Genomic DNA, 18045 nt, shown 5'->3' on the forward strand with positions numbered 1-18045 from the left:
GAGGGAGAAAAAAAGGGAATTTAGGGCCGAATTTTCGGCCCCTATTTCTAAAGCGTTTACTCTCATATTTCATTCCATTTGTCTCTAATTTGAGCTCAGTTTTCAGTATTTAAAAGCCATTTTTAATGCGAAAAATACTACAAAGTAGGGGCTCATTTCCGTCCCCTTTATGTTAATTTTTAAGGGTTTTTTGCTAGTGTTCTATCATTTTCTCCTTAATGTAACTCATTTCAAAGCTAATTTTGCCTCCTTTTTCATCATTTACATTTAAATATCCTTTCAAATCCTTGTGTTTTGTGTCATGGTCAATTCCTGTGGTGTAGTGGTTAACACGCTTGTCCCATCAGCGGGCAAGAGATCTGGGTTCGAATCCCAGTGGGTTTTTCATTCTTGACACACTATGCAAGTGATTCCAACTCCAAAGTTCAAAGTAAAAACACAAATCAGATTTTTTTATGCATTTATATAAAGTAAGAAAAAATATGTTATGTTCACAACCATTTCATTTAAAGACAACTTATTTACAATATATACAGTCTTTCCCTCTGCTTTTCATAAGGGCTTGGGACCTTCAAAATCTATACAATGGATTCATATAAATTTAGGCAGCATTAAAAGTTTTTTTTGGTGTTTTTTGTGTTTTTAAATTTTTTTGGTTATTTTTTAAAACATTTTGGTATCTAGTTCACTGGTGGTGGGGGTTCCTCTGATGGGTCATCTGGTGCCTTCCTCTTGCGACTGGTGTATCCCCTGGCAATCATCGCTCTCATCCACTCCTCGTAGGACTGCTCGGCGGTGGCCTGGCAGAACCAGTTGCCGAAATATTGCCTGTGTGTGGGAGCGATCTTGGCTGCCCCACACTTCCCGCACTTGTTCGGTCCGACCCTGGGAGTGGAAGTCTTAACTCTCTCCCCCTCGGCTCTCTTCTTCTCCACCTTCCTCCTGTAGCTGGCCGTAGACTTGGACGGTCGCAACGGACCTATCAGCACGACTGGGACCGTGCGCTGTTGGTACGGCTGGAGGACGACGGACGGCGGCGGGAGTCTGGTCGGTGACGGGAGTCTGGGCGGGGATGGGAGTCTGAGCGGGGACGGCATCCTGTTGGGCGACGACGGAGGAGACCGGATCCTAGTACGTGTCTGGCCGGCAGTGTTGCGAGGCAACACGTACCTGAAGGCAGGGGCGGTCTGGGACACCAAGGTGTCTGGACGGGTCAGGGCTGGCGGGACTGGCTGGGCGGCCGTCACAGGGGGGTCCGAAATCTCAATTCCCTGGGACAGGACCTGTTCCTCTCGCTTCTTCTGCCTCCTTCTGTCCCTGTAAAACACACGACACATTAGCCTCCCTAAAGCAGGTGAACTTAGTATGACTTGGCATTAAAAGAAATGTAGCCTATACAACTTACCACAGCAGGAGAGTGGTGTTGTTGATGGCCAGGAGCTGGATAGCTGTCATGGCCATTACTCTGGGGTTGTCCAGCACCACATCGCTGATCTTGGTGTAGGATGCCAGGATCAGACTCCATCTGGTGAGGGTAGGAGAATTCTGGCGTCTCTGGGGTCCCGTGTGCAACTGCATCAGCCTCCTGATGACTGCCTCCATGTAACGGTTGGCGTCCGGAAAGTTGGCCGGTCCCGAGGCACTGCCGACGAAGGATCTACAAAGGGAAAAGGGGGACAACATGAGTCGTGGGTCGGACAATTAAAAGAATGAATCTATGTCAAGCGTCAATTGACAAATGACAGTCACCTCTTGGTCTTCTCCTCGTTGGCTTTCACCGGTCCTTTGGCTGTCTTGGCTGCCTGGAACCTGCCCTTGGGAGGGGACTTGGTCCTGGGCTGAAACACCGTAGGTCTTTTGTCCTGGGGTTCCAGTTTCTCCCGGAGGGCAATCAAGGCATCCTCCTGACTCCGAGACAGGGTCCTGCACGACCTGAGCTCATACAAGTAGTCTGCCAGGTCCTGCACTTGCTGGAGTCCGGAGGTGGGTTCCTGCAGCCGCTCCTCCTGTAATATCAGACACAAAGAGTCATATGATGGAAACAAACTCGTACAAACACGAGAACATGTTTAGTGCCACAGTATTGTAACTCACCTGGTTCTGCTCTTCCGGTGCCGACTCTGCCTGGGATGAGAGGGGTGGAGTTCTTTCTGGTAGGGTGGAAGGTGCAGGCTCCGGCTGGGGTGGGGTCAGATGGGGGGTCTCGGGTCGAGGTGCTGGCATTGAGGCAGCGACAAGGTTAGGCTGTCCAGTGGGCCGTGCGGCTTTTCTCGGCGACCTGACAGTACTGCGAAGTTGCCGGACAGCACTAGTGCTGGATGGTGGCGGTGCAGTACTGGATGGTGGTTGCACGAGACCGGCCACTAGCTTCCTGGACTGCATCACTGCTGCCGCTGCCTCGATGTCAGGCTCTGGAATGGTCAGGTCTTCGACGACTACCACTTCCTCGCCGAAACCCTCGTCCATCTCCCCGTCATCCTCCTCCAGGTCCTCGTCCTCCTCCTTGATCTCCTGGAGTGCCTTGCCCGTCTGGGAATACAGGTACTCCACCCCTATCAGTTCTCCGGTGTGGAACCGCGGGTGCTGGAAGGCGGGGTCTAAGGGGGACCCAAGGACAGTCTGTGCCAACTGGTTGACAGCGTGGCGCAGTTCCCTCTTGGTCATCCACTCCTGCTCTCGACCTTGGATGCTGACACCCTCCTCTGCGGCCTGAGTCTGCTTTGCCTCCTTCAGGGCGGTCAGGTCCTCATCGTCCCACTGGAAGATGCAGCCGGACAGACGACGCATGAACTGGGGGTACAGGGGGTGCGATTATTCCGTGGTACAAGCACTCGCAATCCTCCTCATGAAATGCCAGATGTCCAGCCTCACCTACAATAGAAAGCATTGCGTCCTTACCAGTTGACAATGTGTCCTCAAAACATGCATTACCTAAGGGAAACAACACCTACCTGAGTGGCGAACCACTGCTCAAACTTCTTGCCTACGTAGTTCGTGCCACAGCAGTCACGATCCACGTAGACAACCTCAGGTGGGTTGACTCTGGCCTCGCTGTACCTCCTCTGGAGTCCGTCGAACATGGCGTCCAGTCCAGCTCCCTCTCCAGCAGTGACGACAGACATCAACACCTGTCAGGACACAAAGTTCGAACAATTATAATGTCAACATGTAGTAATATCGGGATTACAGCAATGCAAACATGAGCGTACTCACCTGGCCGTGTTCGTTCCCCACGTTGGTGGCCCACGCGGCAGTGTCGGCAGCCGTCCCCTGCAGCTTCCTCACCACTTTCTTGGTGGAGTCCACTTTCAGGATCCTCCCGTAGACGCTGGTGATGGAAGCCTTGACTTCCTCCAGTCTGGACATCACGTCTCGACAGAAGACGGAGGAAAGCCACTGGCAGGACGGGATCTTCCGGGGCGTGGGCGGGGGAGAAAACTGGGCCACAGCCAAGAGTCCCTTCTTCTGGGCGCTGGTGAAGGCCTGGCAGTCGCTGAGGTAGTGTGCCGTCCTCCTGAGCATCTCCTCGCCGTGGAGTTCCGAGAGGTTCTGCCGGAGTCTGGCGACACTGTTCCCCAGTCCCCGCTGTCTCAGCATCTTCACCACTTCCATGTCGCAAGCCATCATTCTGGTCAAGATGCAGGGAAACTGGAGGCGGTGTCCCACGTCGAGCTGGCTCACTATCTCCTCGTTCCAGCTGCTCAACTTCTTCTTGCATCTGGTGCACTCCAAGTACTCAGCAGCCAGATAGTAGAAGCCAGACATGGCCAACACTCTCCGCAGGGTCCGGTAGATGCCAGAGGAAATTAGCTCCTGTTTCTGGCACTTGAAGTCCGGACAAACCAGCCTCACAGCCCACAGTCTCTTAGGCATCCATAGAAAGATGGGCCTGGCAAAGTACCTGAGAAATTCAAAGACAGAATTAGGCTACCTTTTAACACCCCAATATCACTCCAAGAACACATTTATAACATCAGAGAGTCAAAGCACCTGTCAGCAATGGGCGGCTGCGTGCACACCAATGGGGGGCTAGGGGGGTGGTACCACATGTGGTCGATGACGTCAAAACACATCTCTGGCTTTCCCTGCTGGTTGACGCGGAAGAGGGCCTTGGAGATCCACTTCAGGTCACACGGGTCCAGGACCTGTTTCCAGGTACTGTACACCACATCTACAATGTTGTAAGACAAAATAAGGCTTGTGTTGTGATTAAGCGATAGAATAATGAGCAGATGAAATATCAAAAGCATAATAAGTAAGCTTTATATCAATAGCAAAAGCAGTAAATGGAAGGCAGGTTACACGCCAAGCGCAAGTGAGTATATAGGTATTGTGTATCATTATATAATATAGGTACCACACCAACACACCACCAGCCGAACACCATAAACTCACCGCAGGAACCGTGCTTGTAGGAAAATAGAAATAAATTCACGAATTAAGCATGATATCGTTCTCAGATTAGAAATATTACATATGAATAACACTATCGTTTTCAAATACACAGTCTATACTTACCACCCGAGAGGATCTCCATGGTCTCGATCTCCCGTACTGCGGCAGCCAGGTCTCGGTCCTCCATCACGTCGGTCTTCAGATGAGGCTCCTGGGACGGTCGGGTCGCTGTCGCCGGCATACTTACCTTCCTCGGCTTGGCATCCTCCAGAGACTTCTCCACCCTTCGCTTCGCCTCCTTCTCCTTCAGGATCTCGTGGACCATGGGGTACATCTTCACGTACTGCAGGAGACGGAACTTGTTCTGCGACAGGGGGGTACCCTCCTCCTTCTCGCCAGCACACGCGACTGTAGCCAGTACGCCAGTAACCCACCCGAGATCATTCTCCAGGACCCACTTGAACGTCTGTCCCCGGTACTTCCCGAACTGCAGGATGTGCTGGGACAGCACATTTTTGTAATTCCTCACAGCTGCGGGACCACCGAGGACCTCCACACGTTCTCTAGCATTCCTCATAACAGTCCAGCCGTCCAGTGCGGGCTTCAAAGGAAGCATGGGCAGGCTGCTAGCTTCCTTTGGGGCCCGCAGACGAAGCTCCCCCGAGTGGATTCTGGCGAACTGGGGCTCGAAAGGATTCAGGGATCTCTCCATGATTCTAAATGTAAATGTATGTCTCAAAAATTCTCACTTTTACATTAAATGAATCAAATGCGCGCTCATATTACTGCGCCAAAAAACAACATGGGGGGTAAGTGACACATCACATAAATGTAGACACGTTTAACCTCAAATTTCCAGTATTTTGAATGAAACTGAGTGTGCTACTGTCGAATTTAGTTTAAAATCAACTGATTTAAGCTTAAAAACAGCTATGTTTCATACAAACTATCTGAGATTGCAGTTTTCAACCAATGTAAACAGTGTGGAGGGGTCCGGTTTCGAGCAGGTAAGTTTTCGCTTAAAATGCTTATTTAAACCCTACCTACATGGTCGTGCATTAACGGGACAATTGTTTATGATTAACTCTGTGCATTGAAGCTAAAATTCAGCACAGTTTCACTCAAAATATCTTTAAGAAAGGTTTTTCAAAATTTCTACACATTGTGTGTAATGACCGGCTCCGAGCAAACAAGTTTTCACTTAAAAATCACATTTAAACGTTATCTACACGGCCATGCATTTACGAGGCAATTCTACATGATTGATTGAATTGATTTTAGGCCAAAATCCAGATGCAAATCGGTTAGAATTTAAATTCTGGGCATTTCATCGAAGGCCGCGTCCCTTCGAATTTCCTCTATTTACAATGTTTACAACCTCCCGTTTTGCATAAATAAGCCGATTTCTCTCTGGCTACTCGCCTCAAATTAATGAAACTCATCGTGCTGAATCTTTTGATACCAAATTCGACTTCAAACTCCCGATAAAACTCTAGTAAAGTCGATTTTTGTATTTTTCTATATAATCTACTACTTACCAAAATGGCGGTCGTCCCAATTTAGAATCTAAACGCGGCGCTCTGATTGGACGGAAGCCCAGAATTGGAACCAAGAATTGGAACTTTTGGGACAGAATTGGAACCATTCTGGGCATCTGATTGGTCCAGAAATTGGAATCTCACCACGAAGATTGCGGAGCAAGGATGACACTACTACAATCTTCGTGGTAAGCGTTCCAATTCCTGCAGCAAGAAGAGAGGAGAGAGAGAGGAAAAAGAGAGAAAAGAGGGAGAAAGGAAGGGAATTTCAGGGCCGACTTTTCGGCCCCTATTTCTAGGATATTTACTCTCACATTTCCTTCAATTTGCCTTTAATATGAGCTCATTTTTTAATATTTAGAAGCTATTTTCAGCGCTTAGAATTTCAAGATGATCAGGGAGACTCATTTCTTTCCCCTTTATGTTAATTTTTAAGGGTTTTCTGCAAGTCTTTTTTCATTTTCTCCTAAATGTAACTCACTTCAAGGCTAATTTTGCCTCCTTTTTCAGCATTTACATTTAAATAGCCTTTCAAATCCTTGTATTTTGTGTCATGGTCAATTCCTGTGGTGTAGTGGTTAACACGCTTGTCCCATCAGTGGGCAAGAGATCTGGGTTCGAATCCCAGTGGGTTTTCTTTCTTGACACATTATGCAAGTGATTCCAACTCCAAATTTCAAGGAACAACAACAATCTGGTTTTATATGGATTGATATAAAGTAGAAAACAGCATTTTACATCGATACCAAAGAGCGGCAACACACAGAATACAAATACACTAGATATACAGCCTTTGTTAACTGTAAAATTGGACAAATAATAGAGCGGACAAATAAAACATTAAAATAAAGTCATTTACAATACATATCAAGCTTTCCCTCTGCTTTTATGAAGGGCTTGGGACCTTCTAAATTTATACCAATGAATTCATATAAATTTAGGCAGCATTAAAAGCTTGTATAGTATTGTTGCTTCTTTTGTAGGTTCTGAATCTTTTTCAGGCCCTCTCTGTCTCACTGGAAGATACAGCTGGACAGACAGCGCCTGGACTAGGGGTACATGGGGGTGTGAATGAGTTTTACAAGCACTGGAATCCTCCTCAGGAAGTGCCTTGCCTACAATGGAGAGAGAGTCATAGTTTTACTGGTTTACAGTACATCCTTAAAATTATATTTATAAATAAAGTTAATTGAATGAAGCTTGGTAAAATTTACAGTGAATATAAAGAAATCAGATTCATGTAGTTCATTATAATTTATTTTTAATGTAATTCGTTACTAATGCAAAGTAACTGTAATTTAATCGATAACTTTTATAAATAAAGGTAATGGTGATTGTAATGGAAAAATTCCAATGTAATTGTAATTTAATGTATCACATTTCTAAATAATTGACCCCCAGCTTTGACAACACCATTTACCTCAATGGCAGCCCATCCCACAAACTTTTTGGGTACATACTGGGGACCACAACAGTCGCAGTCTATGTAGATAACCTTGAGTGGGTTGATGCTGGTGTCCAGTGATCATGGCAGCCAGTCTGATTCAGACATCAGCACCTCTCACGACATGAAATTAGAGTCGATGTACAGCCAAGTACAGTGAAATTTTATGGATAATGCATTACAAACATGACATGTCCTCACCTGACTATGCTCAGTCCCCAAGTATCTTAACTACTTCCAGGTTGCAGCTAATGGCAGTCTCACGGTCCACAGTCTCTTGACACCCACAGAAAGATGAGCCTGGTCAAGCAGGTAAACCTACACCATAATCACACCACAGAAAGGATGCTTGTAGGAAAAGAAAAATAAAGTTGTGAATTAAGCATGATATCGCTGTCTCGGCTACTGGCATACTTACCTTTTTTCCTCTTGGCTTCCTCCAGAGACTTTTTGGCCCTACGTTTGCCTCCTTTTCCTTCAGAATCTTGTATGCCAGTACAGTGGGGGCTTCAAAAGAGGCATGGGCAGCTGCTAGCCTCCTTAGAGACCCTCACACGAAGCTCCCCTGAGTGAATGATGGCAAACCGGGGATCGAAAGGGTTCTGGAATCTATGCATGACACTAAATGTAAATGTATGTCTCAGAATTCTCATTTTTACATTCAATGAATCAAGTGCGTGCTCATATCACTGCGCCAACAAAACAACATGGGGGGTAAGTGACACATCACATAAATGTAGACACGTTTAACCTAAAATTTCCAGTATTTTGAATGAAACTGAGTGTGCTAATGTCGAATTTAGTTTAAAAGCAACTGATTTAAGCTTTAAAACAGCTGGGTTTCATACAAAATATCTGAGATTGCAGTTTTCAACCAATGTAAACAATGTTGAGAGGACAGGATTCGAGCAGGTCAGTTTTCACTTAAAATACTTATTAAAACCCTATCTGCATGACCGTGCATTTACGGGACAATTATTCATGATTAAATCTGTGCTTTAAAGCTGAAAATCAACACAGTTTCACTCAATATATCTTTGAGACACGTTTTTCAAATTTGTACACATTGTGTCAAAATAACCGGCTCCGAGCAAACAGGTTTTCACTTAAAAATCACATTTAAACGTTATCTACACGGCCGTGCGTTTACGAGGCAATTGTACATGATTGATTGAATTGATTTTAGGCCAAAATCCAGATGCAAATCGGTTAGAATTTAAATTCTGGGCATTTCATCGAAGACCGCGTCCCCTCGAATTTCCTCTATTTACAATGTTTACAACCTCCCGTTTTGCATAAATAAGCCGATTTCTCTCTGGCTACCCGCCTCAAATCAATGAAACTCATCGTGCTGAATCTTTTGATACCAAATTTGACTTCAAACTCCCGATAAAACTCTAGTAAAGTCGATTTTTATATTTTTCTATATAATCAACTACTTACCAAAATGGCGGTCGTCCCAATTTAGAATCTGAACGCGGCGCTCTGATTGGACGGAAGCCCAGAATTGGAACCAAGAATTGGAACTTTTGGGACAGAATTGGAACCATTCTGGGCATCTGATTGGTCCAGAAATTGGTCGTGAAGCGTTCCATATTTTTTTTTTCTTATTTAAAAAAAAAAAAAAAAAATCCCCCCCTCCCCCGGGAGGATTCGAACCTGCCGCACACTGCTGTGCGCGGAGAACATTGCCCTAGTGAATTCTCTTTCTTGTAACTAAAGAAATTAACAGTAATAATCATATATTTCATGTCTTTTCCAAAGAAAAATTCAAGCAACCGAACGTTGGCTGTGGGAATTCGAACGTTCACAGTACGTCACAGTTAGAAAAACGGAGCGTTTGACAGAAAGGCGTGCGATGCGTGCTTGCAGTGTGTGAATTTCGCTTAGGGTTGAAGAGTCGCACAGGAGCAAGTAATCTGTGAGGGGCGATGTCATTTGGGGTATGTCCGTGTAGTAGAATGTATAATGGTGATGTCTAAAATTTCTTAAACACTTCATTTTTGTAAGGCGGCATAGAATGAAATTGTCAAGTTCAACACAGCCAAGTCATACTTACCTGGTGCAGAGGGCACCCTGATCCCCAAGGGGGTCCCTCCAGGGCGAGGCCTTTCTATTGCACTTCAGATCGGCTGAACCTTGCGATCGCCCCAAATGCGGGCGACTCGGGCACGTAATTTTTAAGTGTGGGGGTCTGCGTTCGCGCTAACCCCTGGATATGCTCAATTGAAATTCAGATTGCACACATTGACCATAGAATTTTTCTTCAAATTAATTTTTATTGCTTGTAAATATCATCACATGTTTTTATTTCTAGTCATATACATTTGAAATTGGGTTTCATCAGAGTAGTTTTTAGATCATTAAGTATGCGCACTTTCTCCATGTATTTTCCCGCAGTTTGTCACTACATTTCGCTGATTATTGTGGTATTGTTAAATGTTACTGTCACATTATAATTTAATTGTTTTCCGTCACACAGATATCTGTATTTCGCTGATATAAATTTGCAACAGGCCAATATATTTAAAATTTATTCCAAATCTTTTAAACCCAATTCAGTCCATTTTTACATTTTACTGCATGGAACCAAATATCGGAGTTACTCCCCTTTAACTGTGACCCTGTGTGCCTATTGTGACGTCGTATTCATGACAACGGATGTTGTGGAGATTGCCGAAACGTGTGGATTCATTTCTCTTCCCTGTTATTTTTCTTTTCTTCATGTTGTGAATTTCTTTTCGAAAAGCGCGTGCCATCGGGGTTTCTTGTGGCATTATTCGATATTTTTTAAAAGAAGAAAGTGGACATGTAACAGTGAGAACAGAACAGAAAATGATAGGATAAAACAACACAAACACAAAAATAAGGTCAGTTTTATTTTTACTGCAATTCAATTCAGTTTTTAGCAACGTATAACATGGTGTTTATACACTCTGTCGCATTGACTTATCATCCCGCGCGTTGTCCGGCAGGTATATTACATCGTTAGTTTTACTGCCCTCCAATTACACCCTCCGCAGCGAGTTTGTACTTAGAAAAAATCCTGGGAGAGAGAAATACCTCCGGTTGCTTTAGTATGTGACTTGTTGGTGTTAAACTTGTGGTTATTTTAAACTTACTGGAACATATAGTTGTAAATGTTTAAAGCACGCACTTAGAAGTATAACCCTGGACTCGTGTTTCTTATGGTATCAATCTAAACGCCGATCATGGGCTTGTGTTTCTTGTGGTATTAATTTAAACACCAACCATGGACATATATTATACTGGGTTTGACAAAAGTCTAAGTCCCATGTTTCTTGCGATATCTTTTATATGCGACTTGTAGTTGTTAAAGTCGTCTTTATTTTAAACCTACTGGGCCATATAGTCTCGTTAAAATTGTCACGTATTACTTCAACCGCCAACCTTAGTGTTGTGACGTAACGGATTAGTCTAGGGAATTCCCCAGGTCGAACGCGTTCGATTCTTTAGCTGTGGAGGTCTGCCCTCCGTGCCTCTCCAATAATATATATATATATATTATAACCCTCACTTTACTGCCCTCCACAGCGATCTTGTACTTAGAAAAAAAAACGGGAGAAAGGCACCTTTGGTCTATTTTGCATGTGGTTTGTAGTTGTTAAACTCGTCTTTATTTAAAACTTACTGGGACATATAGTTGTAAATGTTTAAAACACGCACTTAGCATATATAAAAGTGAACTCGTGTTTGTTATAATATCACTTAGAACACCAACCCTGGACTTGTGTTTCTTGTGGTCTCAATCTAAACGCCAACCCTAGCGTTATGTTTGGTGTGATGTATTTGAAAACGCCAACCATAGACTTGTGTTCTATATCTTAACTTTATTAAACGCCAACCATGGACTTGCAAATTTATCAAACACCAACTATGAACTTGTGTTCTATACTTGTAAATTTATCAAACACCAACCATGAACTTGTGTTCTATACTTGCAAATTTATCAAACACCAACCATGAACTTGTGTTATATACTTGCAACTTTATCAAACAACTACACACAGCACACACAACTATACACAAGGTCTCTCAATAACACGGGTTTTAACAGCAAAATCGTCCAAAATATAACAATCGGTCGGTCAAATTGCTTCGGAGTGCAGTATGTGGAGGGCAGTAAAATTGAGGGTATAATATATATATATATTATTGGAGAGGCACGGAGGGCAGACCTCCGCAGCTAAAATATCGAACGCGTTCGACCTGGGGAATTCCCCATTTCTTAAAAATCGAAGGCGTTCGAGCTTTAGTAAACAATGGCTGCGGAGGACTGTCCTCCGTGCCTCTCCAATAATATATATATATATTATACCCTTAGTTATACTGCCCTCCAAACTGTCCTATACAGCACAATACACACCAAAACTTCTCCAATACAGAAACGAACAAGTTCATGTATTAAGACATACATACCCGTGGGAGTACTGTATATTTATATTATAGCATACCATACCAATTGCTCAATATTGCACTACAAACTACAAACCACAAACCAACTACACCAAGATGGACTCAAACAATCTTTGGGAAACAGACATCGATCAAGAGTACACCAAACAAAATGCACAAAATAAAAATCAAGCATTGGTCATAGACGAACAACTTAGCGTCAAATATAACGCACACACGGAGGAAAATAACAACAACAACGACAGTCCCGACGTTTATCACCCAACATGGCAACCAATGGTGCGCAAGCCCACACAAATTACAAACTACGAACGCATACCGGGTCCGGACGGCGAAGGGATGATAAATGTATACATATTTAACGAATGCTTCGAAATTGTACACATGGACGTCAACACCCCTATGTCCGCATACACAGAACCTAAAAACACACACCACCAGAACTCCGAATGGCTAGATCAAGAACCCTTCGAAATGGTGGACATGAACTTTCAAACACCTATAAGAGTGGACACAGTCAAAGACGCAGAACAATTATTAATCGATGCGGTTGCAGATATGGAACTATGATTGACTTTAAACAAAATCGCCAAATTATGTGCACATGTCTATATATTTTTGTTATTCTTTGTTATACACTGCATATTATACTTATATATATACACACCTGATATGTTTAATAAATTTGTTGTAACTTAAATTATACATCTTGTTGTCAAACATAAGAATGCTTCAGCATTCAAAAACAAAATGAGCTCTATACAATGGAGACCCTGTACACGGCAGGCGCAGTTTGGTATATACTTGTAACTTTATCAAACCCCAACCACAAACTTGTGTTATACACAGTTTCACAACCATAATATCGTGTTCGGTGGCAGGCATTTGAAGCGCCAACAATGAACTTGTGTTATATACTTGTAACTTTATTAAACGCCAACCACCCACTTGGGTTATCAATCTAAATAAATTCACAACAACTTAAACATGCAGCTAAACTTAAACTTAAACATACACCTATCGCAATAACGCAAACGCAAAATGTTGAACACGTTCCGACTCGCCAAACCAAAAAAATCGAACGCGTTCGACATACGAGCGGCCAAAATCACATAAATACCTTTTGTATATGTGAATTTTTTCCCCCACACATTTTAATATATTTACATACAATTTGTCACACATATAAACTACTCAAAATATATTATTAGTTTACTCCGTTTCTTTTTTGGATACCGGTCACCAACTACTCGCATTTACACAATGGCCCAATACATTCCTGTATTAGACTCGTTTATCATAGAGACCCTAGGATCCCGAGGGATTCCGCCACGGTCATCAGGCCAAAGATCATCAGCAACAACACCAGATCCAGTGATCAGGCCGGAGTCATCGGCCCCTCCTGTGCCACGAAGGCCAGCGCTAAGAGAATTTATGCCTCCGTTGCCTTCACCTCTCCAACCGCCACGCAAATACCCGATACCTAGTTGGGGCACATCGGCATTGAATGTGACAATTCAATGTCCCGTGTGTCGAGACGAAGGGATGAATGAGTTCTTGTGTCAGCAGTGTCTGCAAAGACCATCCTGTCATGACTGCACGCGGTCTTTAATAAAGGTCAGGAATAGTTGCCCTCTATGTCGATTTGACAGAGGGTAATGTATAGGCGACTGAGGAGGATGAAACATGAAGGGGTAGCTTACACAATAACTAGACTTCCAAGACCCGAGACTCGCTCCTTTGGCTGAACGGATGTTCGAAACAAGCTTAGCGCGATCGTGGTCAACAAGAATCGGAGTAAAGTCTTATTTGTTACCCGTGGTCTTTTGTAGATATAACACAAGTAAAAAAAATAATCAACAATATATATACCATCCCGAACATTTCAAATTATTAATACTGAATATATATCATACTGCCCGTAAACAATTTCTCATACTCTTTTGGAATATGTCGAACTTGAATTTATTTCAATTCAGTGTGCTCGCGTTGGGAATTGTTTCGTGGATGCCATTATATACCGGGATGCTGTTAGGTGTCGATTGTAGCATGGTCAACCATGTGTGGGACAATAACTGCGGCTTGTCTATTCTCTTATTCGTCGTGGGAGATGGATTAAAGGAGGTCGTCGAAGCGACGATGAAGAAAAAGAACGAAAAGAACGAAAATCCTTACGACAAGATATTACTGACATTGTTCGCGCAAATTGCGGTGTATGGTTTTATGGCCCTAACCACTTTAATGATCGTCCCGGAGTGCTGTGTTCTAAGATACATTCTGGAAGCCCTGCTGAAATTATGCCTCGGTCTCCTCGTGGGAATCATGACCATTGGCATGATGTCTTTAACCAACCAGATCACCGAAAAGCTGATTTTCTACATCGGCAGAGTCGTATTCGTCGTCGTGATTGGTATCCTCTTATTGAGCAGTAACATCTCATACACTCCATTCTTTAACGTATTCGCTTTTGTGTGGACGATAATGACAATGGTGGTTACGTGTTTCATGCGTAGAAATTACATGAAAGCGAACCATGCCGTAATACAGAAAACACTTATGAGCGATCCTGACTTATGACGATACAGAGGACATCCATCCATCTAGTTCTTAAGCAGTTGGTTTGTACAATCTACACAACAAGGATTGTTTCTACACTGTTTACATGTGCACTGTAAATCTATGTTAGTCAATAAAGATAAATTACAATGGTAGAATTGTAGAACTTTTTTCCCCCCACCCGGTCACCCACAAAGGTGCAACCACTTGCTGGTTATACTTGTTAAAATATTTGATACCCCATTTGCAACCGAATATTTGAAACTGGATACGTCACTAACCTTATAATGTGTTATGGGTTTTTCGCATTTTTCACATCCGTAATAAGTATAAACAGTTCCATCGTGCCCGTATACTTGAACAGGCATAACCTTAAAACAGCGCCATTCTTCTAATGACATATATGCTGTGTAGTCAGAGACATGCACAATTTTTTTCTCATAACACCCTTTTAAAAAGCCTCATTTCTCCCTTTTTCACCAACCAACAAGGAACCGAAGCCAAACTGTATGCACAAGATAACGACATCGGTATAAGTAACGGTAGACATGCCAAAGGAACCACAAGTGCCCCCGCCATTGTGATTACCACAGATGCTAGTCGGTCTCGAAGTAGGGACAGAGACGTTCACATATTTATACTGTGGTGCTACCAAACCGTTACCATACACAATGCCGTATTATAGCTGCGTACGAGGCGACTTTCCCATAACGTCTTAAAGTCGCAGCCCACCAAGACGTTATGAGTCGAACATAACGTTAACCTAGTTTCGCCTCGCGGTCTTATAATTTCTGAACAAATGCCATTCTTACTGGTTGGATGAAAAAAGAAAGTATGGACGTGCTAAAAGGACGCATTAATGGTATAATGCATAATATACGTAGTGTGATGAACATAAAGTCTTAATACATAATTAAGAACCACAATAGCAAACTAAGGTCCAAGTGAAAAAAAAAAATATCCAAGAATTTGAATTATTACTACGACTTAATTATTGTGTTATGGTACACATACAATATACCCTACATGGACATCACACAATATCTATTCCATAACAAAATCTGTCTGCAAGTATACGTTATTGGAAGTTGGTATTGAATGCCGATGTGGTCCGAGTTTCTTCGGGAGGCATGAAATAAAACGCATGAAAACAGATAGAAGGACAGGCAATACCGATAATAACGGGGACATGCTACATAAACGCTTCCTGTCCTTAGCTAGTAGCATCGCCCTATATCGGTAACACCCTGTTGACATGCATTCATATTGGTACCTCAGATTGCCACTACCTACACACAGTTTCCCCTAGAAAATGTTCCAACCTATCATAAAGAAGCGCCCTTTTGAAAGTTTGCCGGTCTCAAACATTTCACCGCCTGGACATTGGGGGTGAATTTGTCAAGGCGTAGTGTGAAATGGGGAATGCACTGAAACTTGTTGGACAGGAAAAATTAGGTAAAACATACAGACAGACTAACGAACTGATAATTATTTTATTAATTTGTTTGTTTTGTTGGGTTTAGAATTTTACCATGTTATGTATATAATCTATGATGACATAAGAGAAAATGCTTTACACTGCTCTCTAAATGTGAATTTTTCATTTTATTTCATTTTTTAAAAATGACACATGTGTGAAAGGTGTATGTGTGCGTGTGTGTAGCAGTTGTCTTTCTTGTATACGCAGTAACAACGTACTTCCAGATGTTTACAGTATGCAAATTCTTAAAACGTTTATTTCATACTACTCTCCGCTCAACAGTACTTATATTTTGTAGATGATTTTGCTTGTGTACTTGCTTTTCGGCAGTACATATATTAAAATTGGAACGATACAGAGAAGATTAGCATGGCCCCTTGACACAGGATGGTACGCAATCTTCGTGGTAAGGGTTCCAATTCCTGCAGCAAGAAGGGGGGAGAGAAAGAGGAAAAGAGGGAGAAAAAAAGGGAATTTAGGGCCGAATTTTCGGCCCCTATTTCTAAAGCGTTTACTCTCATATTTCATTCCATTTGTCTCTAATTTGAGCTCAGTTTTCAGTATTTAAAAGCCATTTTTAATGCGAAAAATACTACAAAGTAGGGGCTCATTTCCGTCCCCTTTATGTTAATTTTTAAGGGTTTTTTGCTAGTGTTCTATCATTTTCTCCTTAATGTAACTCATTTCAAAGCTAATTTTGCCTCCTTTTTCATCATTTACATTTAAATATCCTTTCAAATCCTTGTGTTTTGTGTCATGGTCAATTCCTGTGGTGTAGTGGTTAACACGCTTGTCCCATCAGCGGGCAAGAGATCTGGGTTCGAATCCCAGTGGGTTTTTCATTCTTGACACACTATGCAAGTGATTCCAACTCCAAAGTTCAAAGTAAAAACACAAATCAGATTTTTTTATGCATTTATATAAAGTAAGAAAAAATATGTTATGTTCACAACCATTTCATTTAAAGACAACTTATTTACAATATATACAGTCTTTCCCTCTGCTTTTCATAAGGGCTTGGGACCTTCAAAATCTATACAATGGATTCATATAAATTTAGGCAGCATTAAAAGTTTTTTTTGGTGTTTTTTGTGTTTTTAAATTTTTTTGGTTATTTTTTAAAACATTTTGGTATCTAGTTCACTGGTGGTGGGGGTTCCTCTGATGGGTCATCTGGTGCCTTCCTCTTGCGACTGGTGTATCCCCTGGCAATCATCGCTCTCATCCACTCCTCGTAGGACTGCTCGGCGGTGGCCTGGCAGAACCAGTTGCCGAAATATTGCCTGTGTGTGGGAGCGATCTTGGCTGCCCCACACTTCCCGCACTTGTTCGGTCCGACCCTGGGAGTATAAGTCTTAACTCTCTCCCCCTCGGCTCTCTTCTTCTCCACCTTCCTCCTGTAGCTGGCCGTAGACTTGGACGGTCGCAACGGACCTATCAGCACGACTGGGACCGTGCGCTGTTGGTACGGCTGGAGGACGACGGACGGCGGCGGGAGTCTGGTCGGTGACGGGAGTCTGGGCGGGGATGGGAGTCTGAGCGGGGACGGCATCCTGTTGGGCGACGACGGAGGAGACCGGATCCTAGTACGTGTCTGGCCGGCAGTGTTGCGAGGCAACACGTACCTGAAGGCAGGGGCGGTCTGGGACACCAAGGTGTCTGGACGGGTCAGGGCTGGCGGGACTGGCTGGGCGGCCGTCACAGGGGGGTCCGAAATCTCAATTCCCTGGGACAGGACCTGTTCCTCTCGCTTCTTCTGCCTCCTTCTGTCCCTGTAAAACACACGACACATTAGCCTCCCTAAAGCAGGTGAACTTAGTATGACTTGGCATTAAAAGAAATGTAGCCTATACAACTTACCACAGCAGGAGAGTGGTGTTGTTGATGGCCAGGAGCTGGATAGCTGTCATGGCCATTACTCTGGGGTTGTCCAGCACCACATCGCTGATCTTGGTGTAGGATGCCAGGATCAGACTCCATCTGGTGAGGGTAGGAGAATTCTGGCGTCTCTGGGGTCCCGTGTGCAACTGCATCAGCCTCCTGATGACTGCCTCCATGTAACGGTTGGCGTCCGGAAAGTTGGCCGGTCCCGAGGCACTGCCGACGAAGGATCTACAAAGGGAAAAGGGGGACAACATGAGTCGTGGGTCGGACAATTAAAAGAATGAATCTATGTCAAGCGTCAATTGACAAAT

At 43.5% G+C, this 18045-nt stretch overlaps 4 protein-coding genes, 2 non-coding genes and 1 pseudogene across 6 annotated transcripts; 2 read left to right on the top strand and 5 right to left on the bottom strand.

Annotated features, from left to right (window-relative positions):
* Positions 1 to 18045, bottom strand: part of LOC125653858 (N-acyl-phosphatidylethanolamine-hydrolyzing phospholipase D-like) — a 57896-nt pseudogene that overhangs the window by 20048 nt on the left and 19803 nt on the right.
* LOC130047881 (uncharacterized) lies at positions 447 to 1653 on the bottom strand. The gene is made up of 2 exons (XM_056143574.1): positions 1406 to 1653; positions 447 to 1317 (listed from the first exon to the last, which is right to left on the bottom strand). Exons 1-2 carry the CDS (start codon positions 1600 to 1602, stop codon positions 681 to 683), a joined length of 834 nt encoding a protein of 277 aa, XP_055999549.1. The 5' UTR covers positions 1603 to 1653; the 3' UTR covers positions 447 to 680.
* LOC130046481 (translation initiation factor IF-2-like) lies at positions 1746 to 2787 on the bottom strand. The gene is made up of 2 exons (XM_056145587.1): positions 2095 to 2787; positions 1746 to 2006 (listed from the first exon to the last, which is right to left on the bottom strand). Exons 1-2 carry the CDS (start codon positions 2785 to 2787, stop codon positions 1746 to 1748), a joined length of 954 nt encoding a protein of 317 aa, XP_056001562.1.
* Positions 2654 to 5188, bottom strand: LOC125653872 (uncharacterized). Its single transcript, XM_048883556.2, has 6 exons — positions 4519 to 5188; positions 4396 to 4408; positions 3991 to 4158; positions 3214 to 3901; positions 2952 to 3128; positions 2654 to 2871 (listed from the first exon to the last, which is right to left on the bottom strand). Exons 1-6 carry the CDS (start codon positions 5105 to 5107, stop codon positions 2812 to 2814), a joined length of 1695 nt encoding a protein of 564 aa, XP_048739513.2. The 5' UTR covers positions 5108 to 5188; the 3' UTR covers positions 2654 to 2811.
* On the top strand, positions 9429 to 9592 carry LOC125657266 (U1 spliceosomal RNA). Its single transcript, XR_007363246.1, has one exon. It is a non-coding gene; the product is annotated as a U1 spliceosomal RNA (small nuclear RNA).
* Positions 16163 to 16274, top strand: LOC130048970 (U6 spliceosomal RNA). Its single transcript, XR_008797513.1, has one exon. It is a non-coding gene; the product is annotated as a U6 spliceosomal RNA (small nuclear RNA).
* On the bottom strand, positions 16752 to 17958 carry LOC130047880 (uncharacterized). Its single transcript, XM_056143573.1, has 2 exons — positions 17711 to 17958; positions 16752 to 17622 (listed from the first exon to the last, which is right to left on the bottom strand). The coding sequence occupies exons 1-2, from the start codon at positions 17905 to 17907 to the stop codon at positions 16986 to 16988; spliced, it is 834 nt and encodes a 277-aa protein (XP_055999548.1). The 5' UTR covers positions 17908 to 17958; the 3' UTR covers positions 16752 to 16985.

The sequence above is a fragment of the Ostrea edulis genome, chromosome 7 (genome assembly GCF_947568905.1).
Source record: "Ostrea edulis chromosome 7, xbOstEdul1.1, whole genome shotgun sequence".
In the NCBI taxonomy this organism is placed as follows: Eukaryota; Metazoa; Mollusca; class Bivalvia; order Ostreida; family Ostreidae; genus Ostrea; species Ostrea edulis.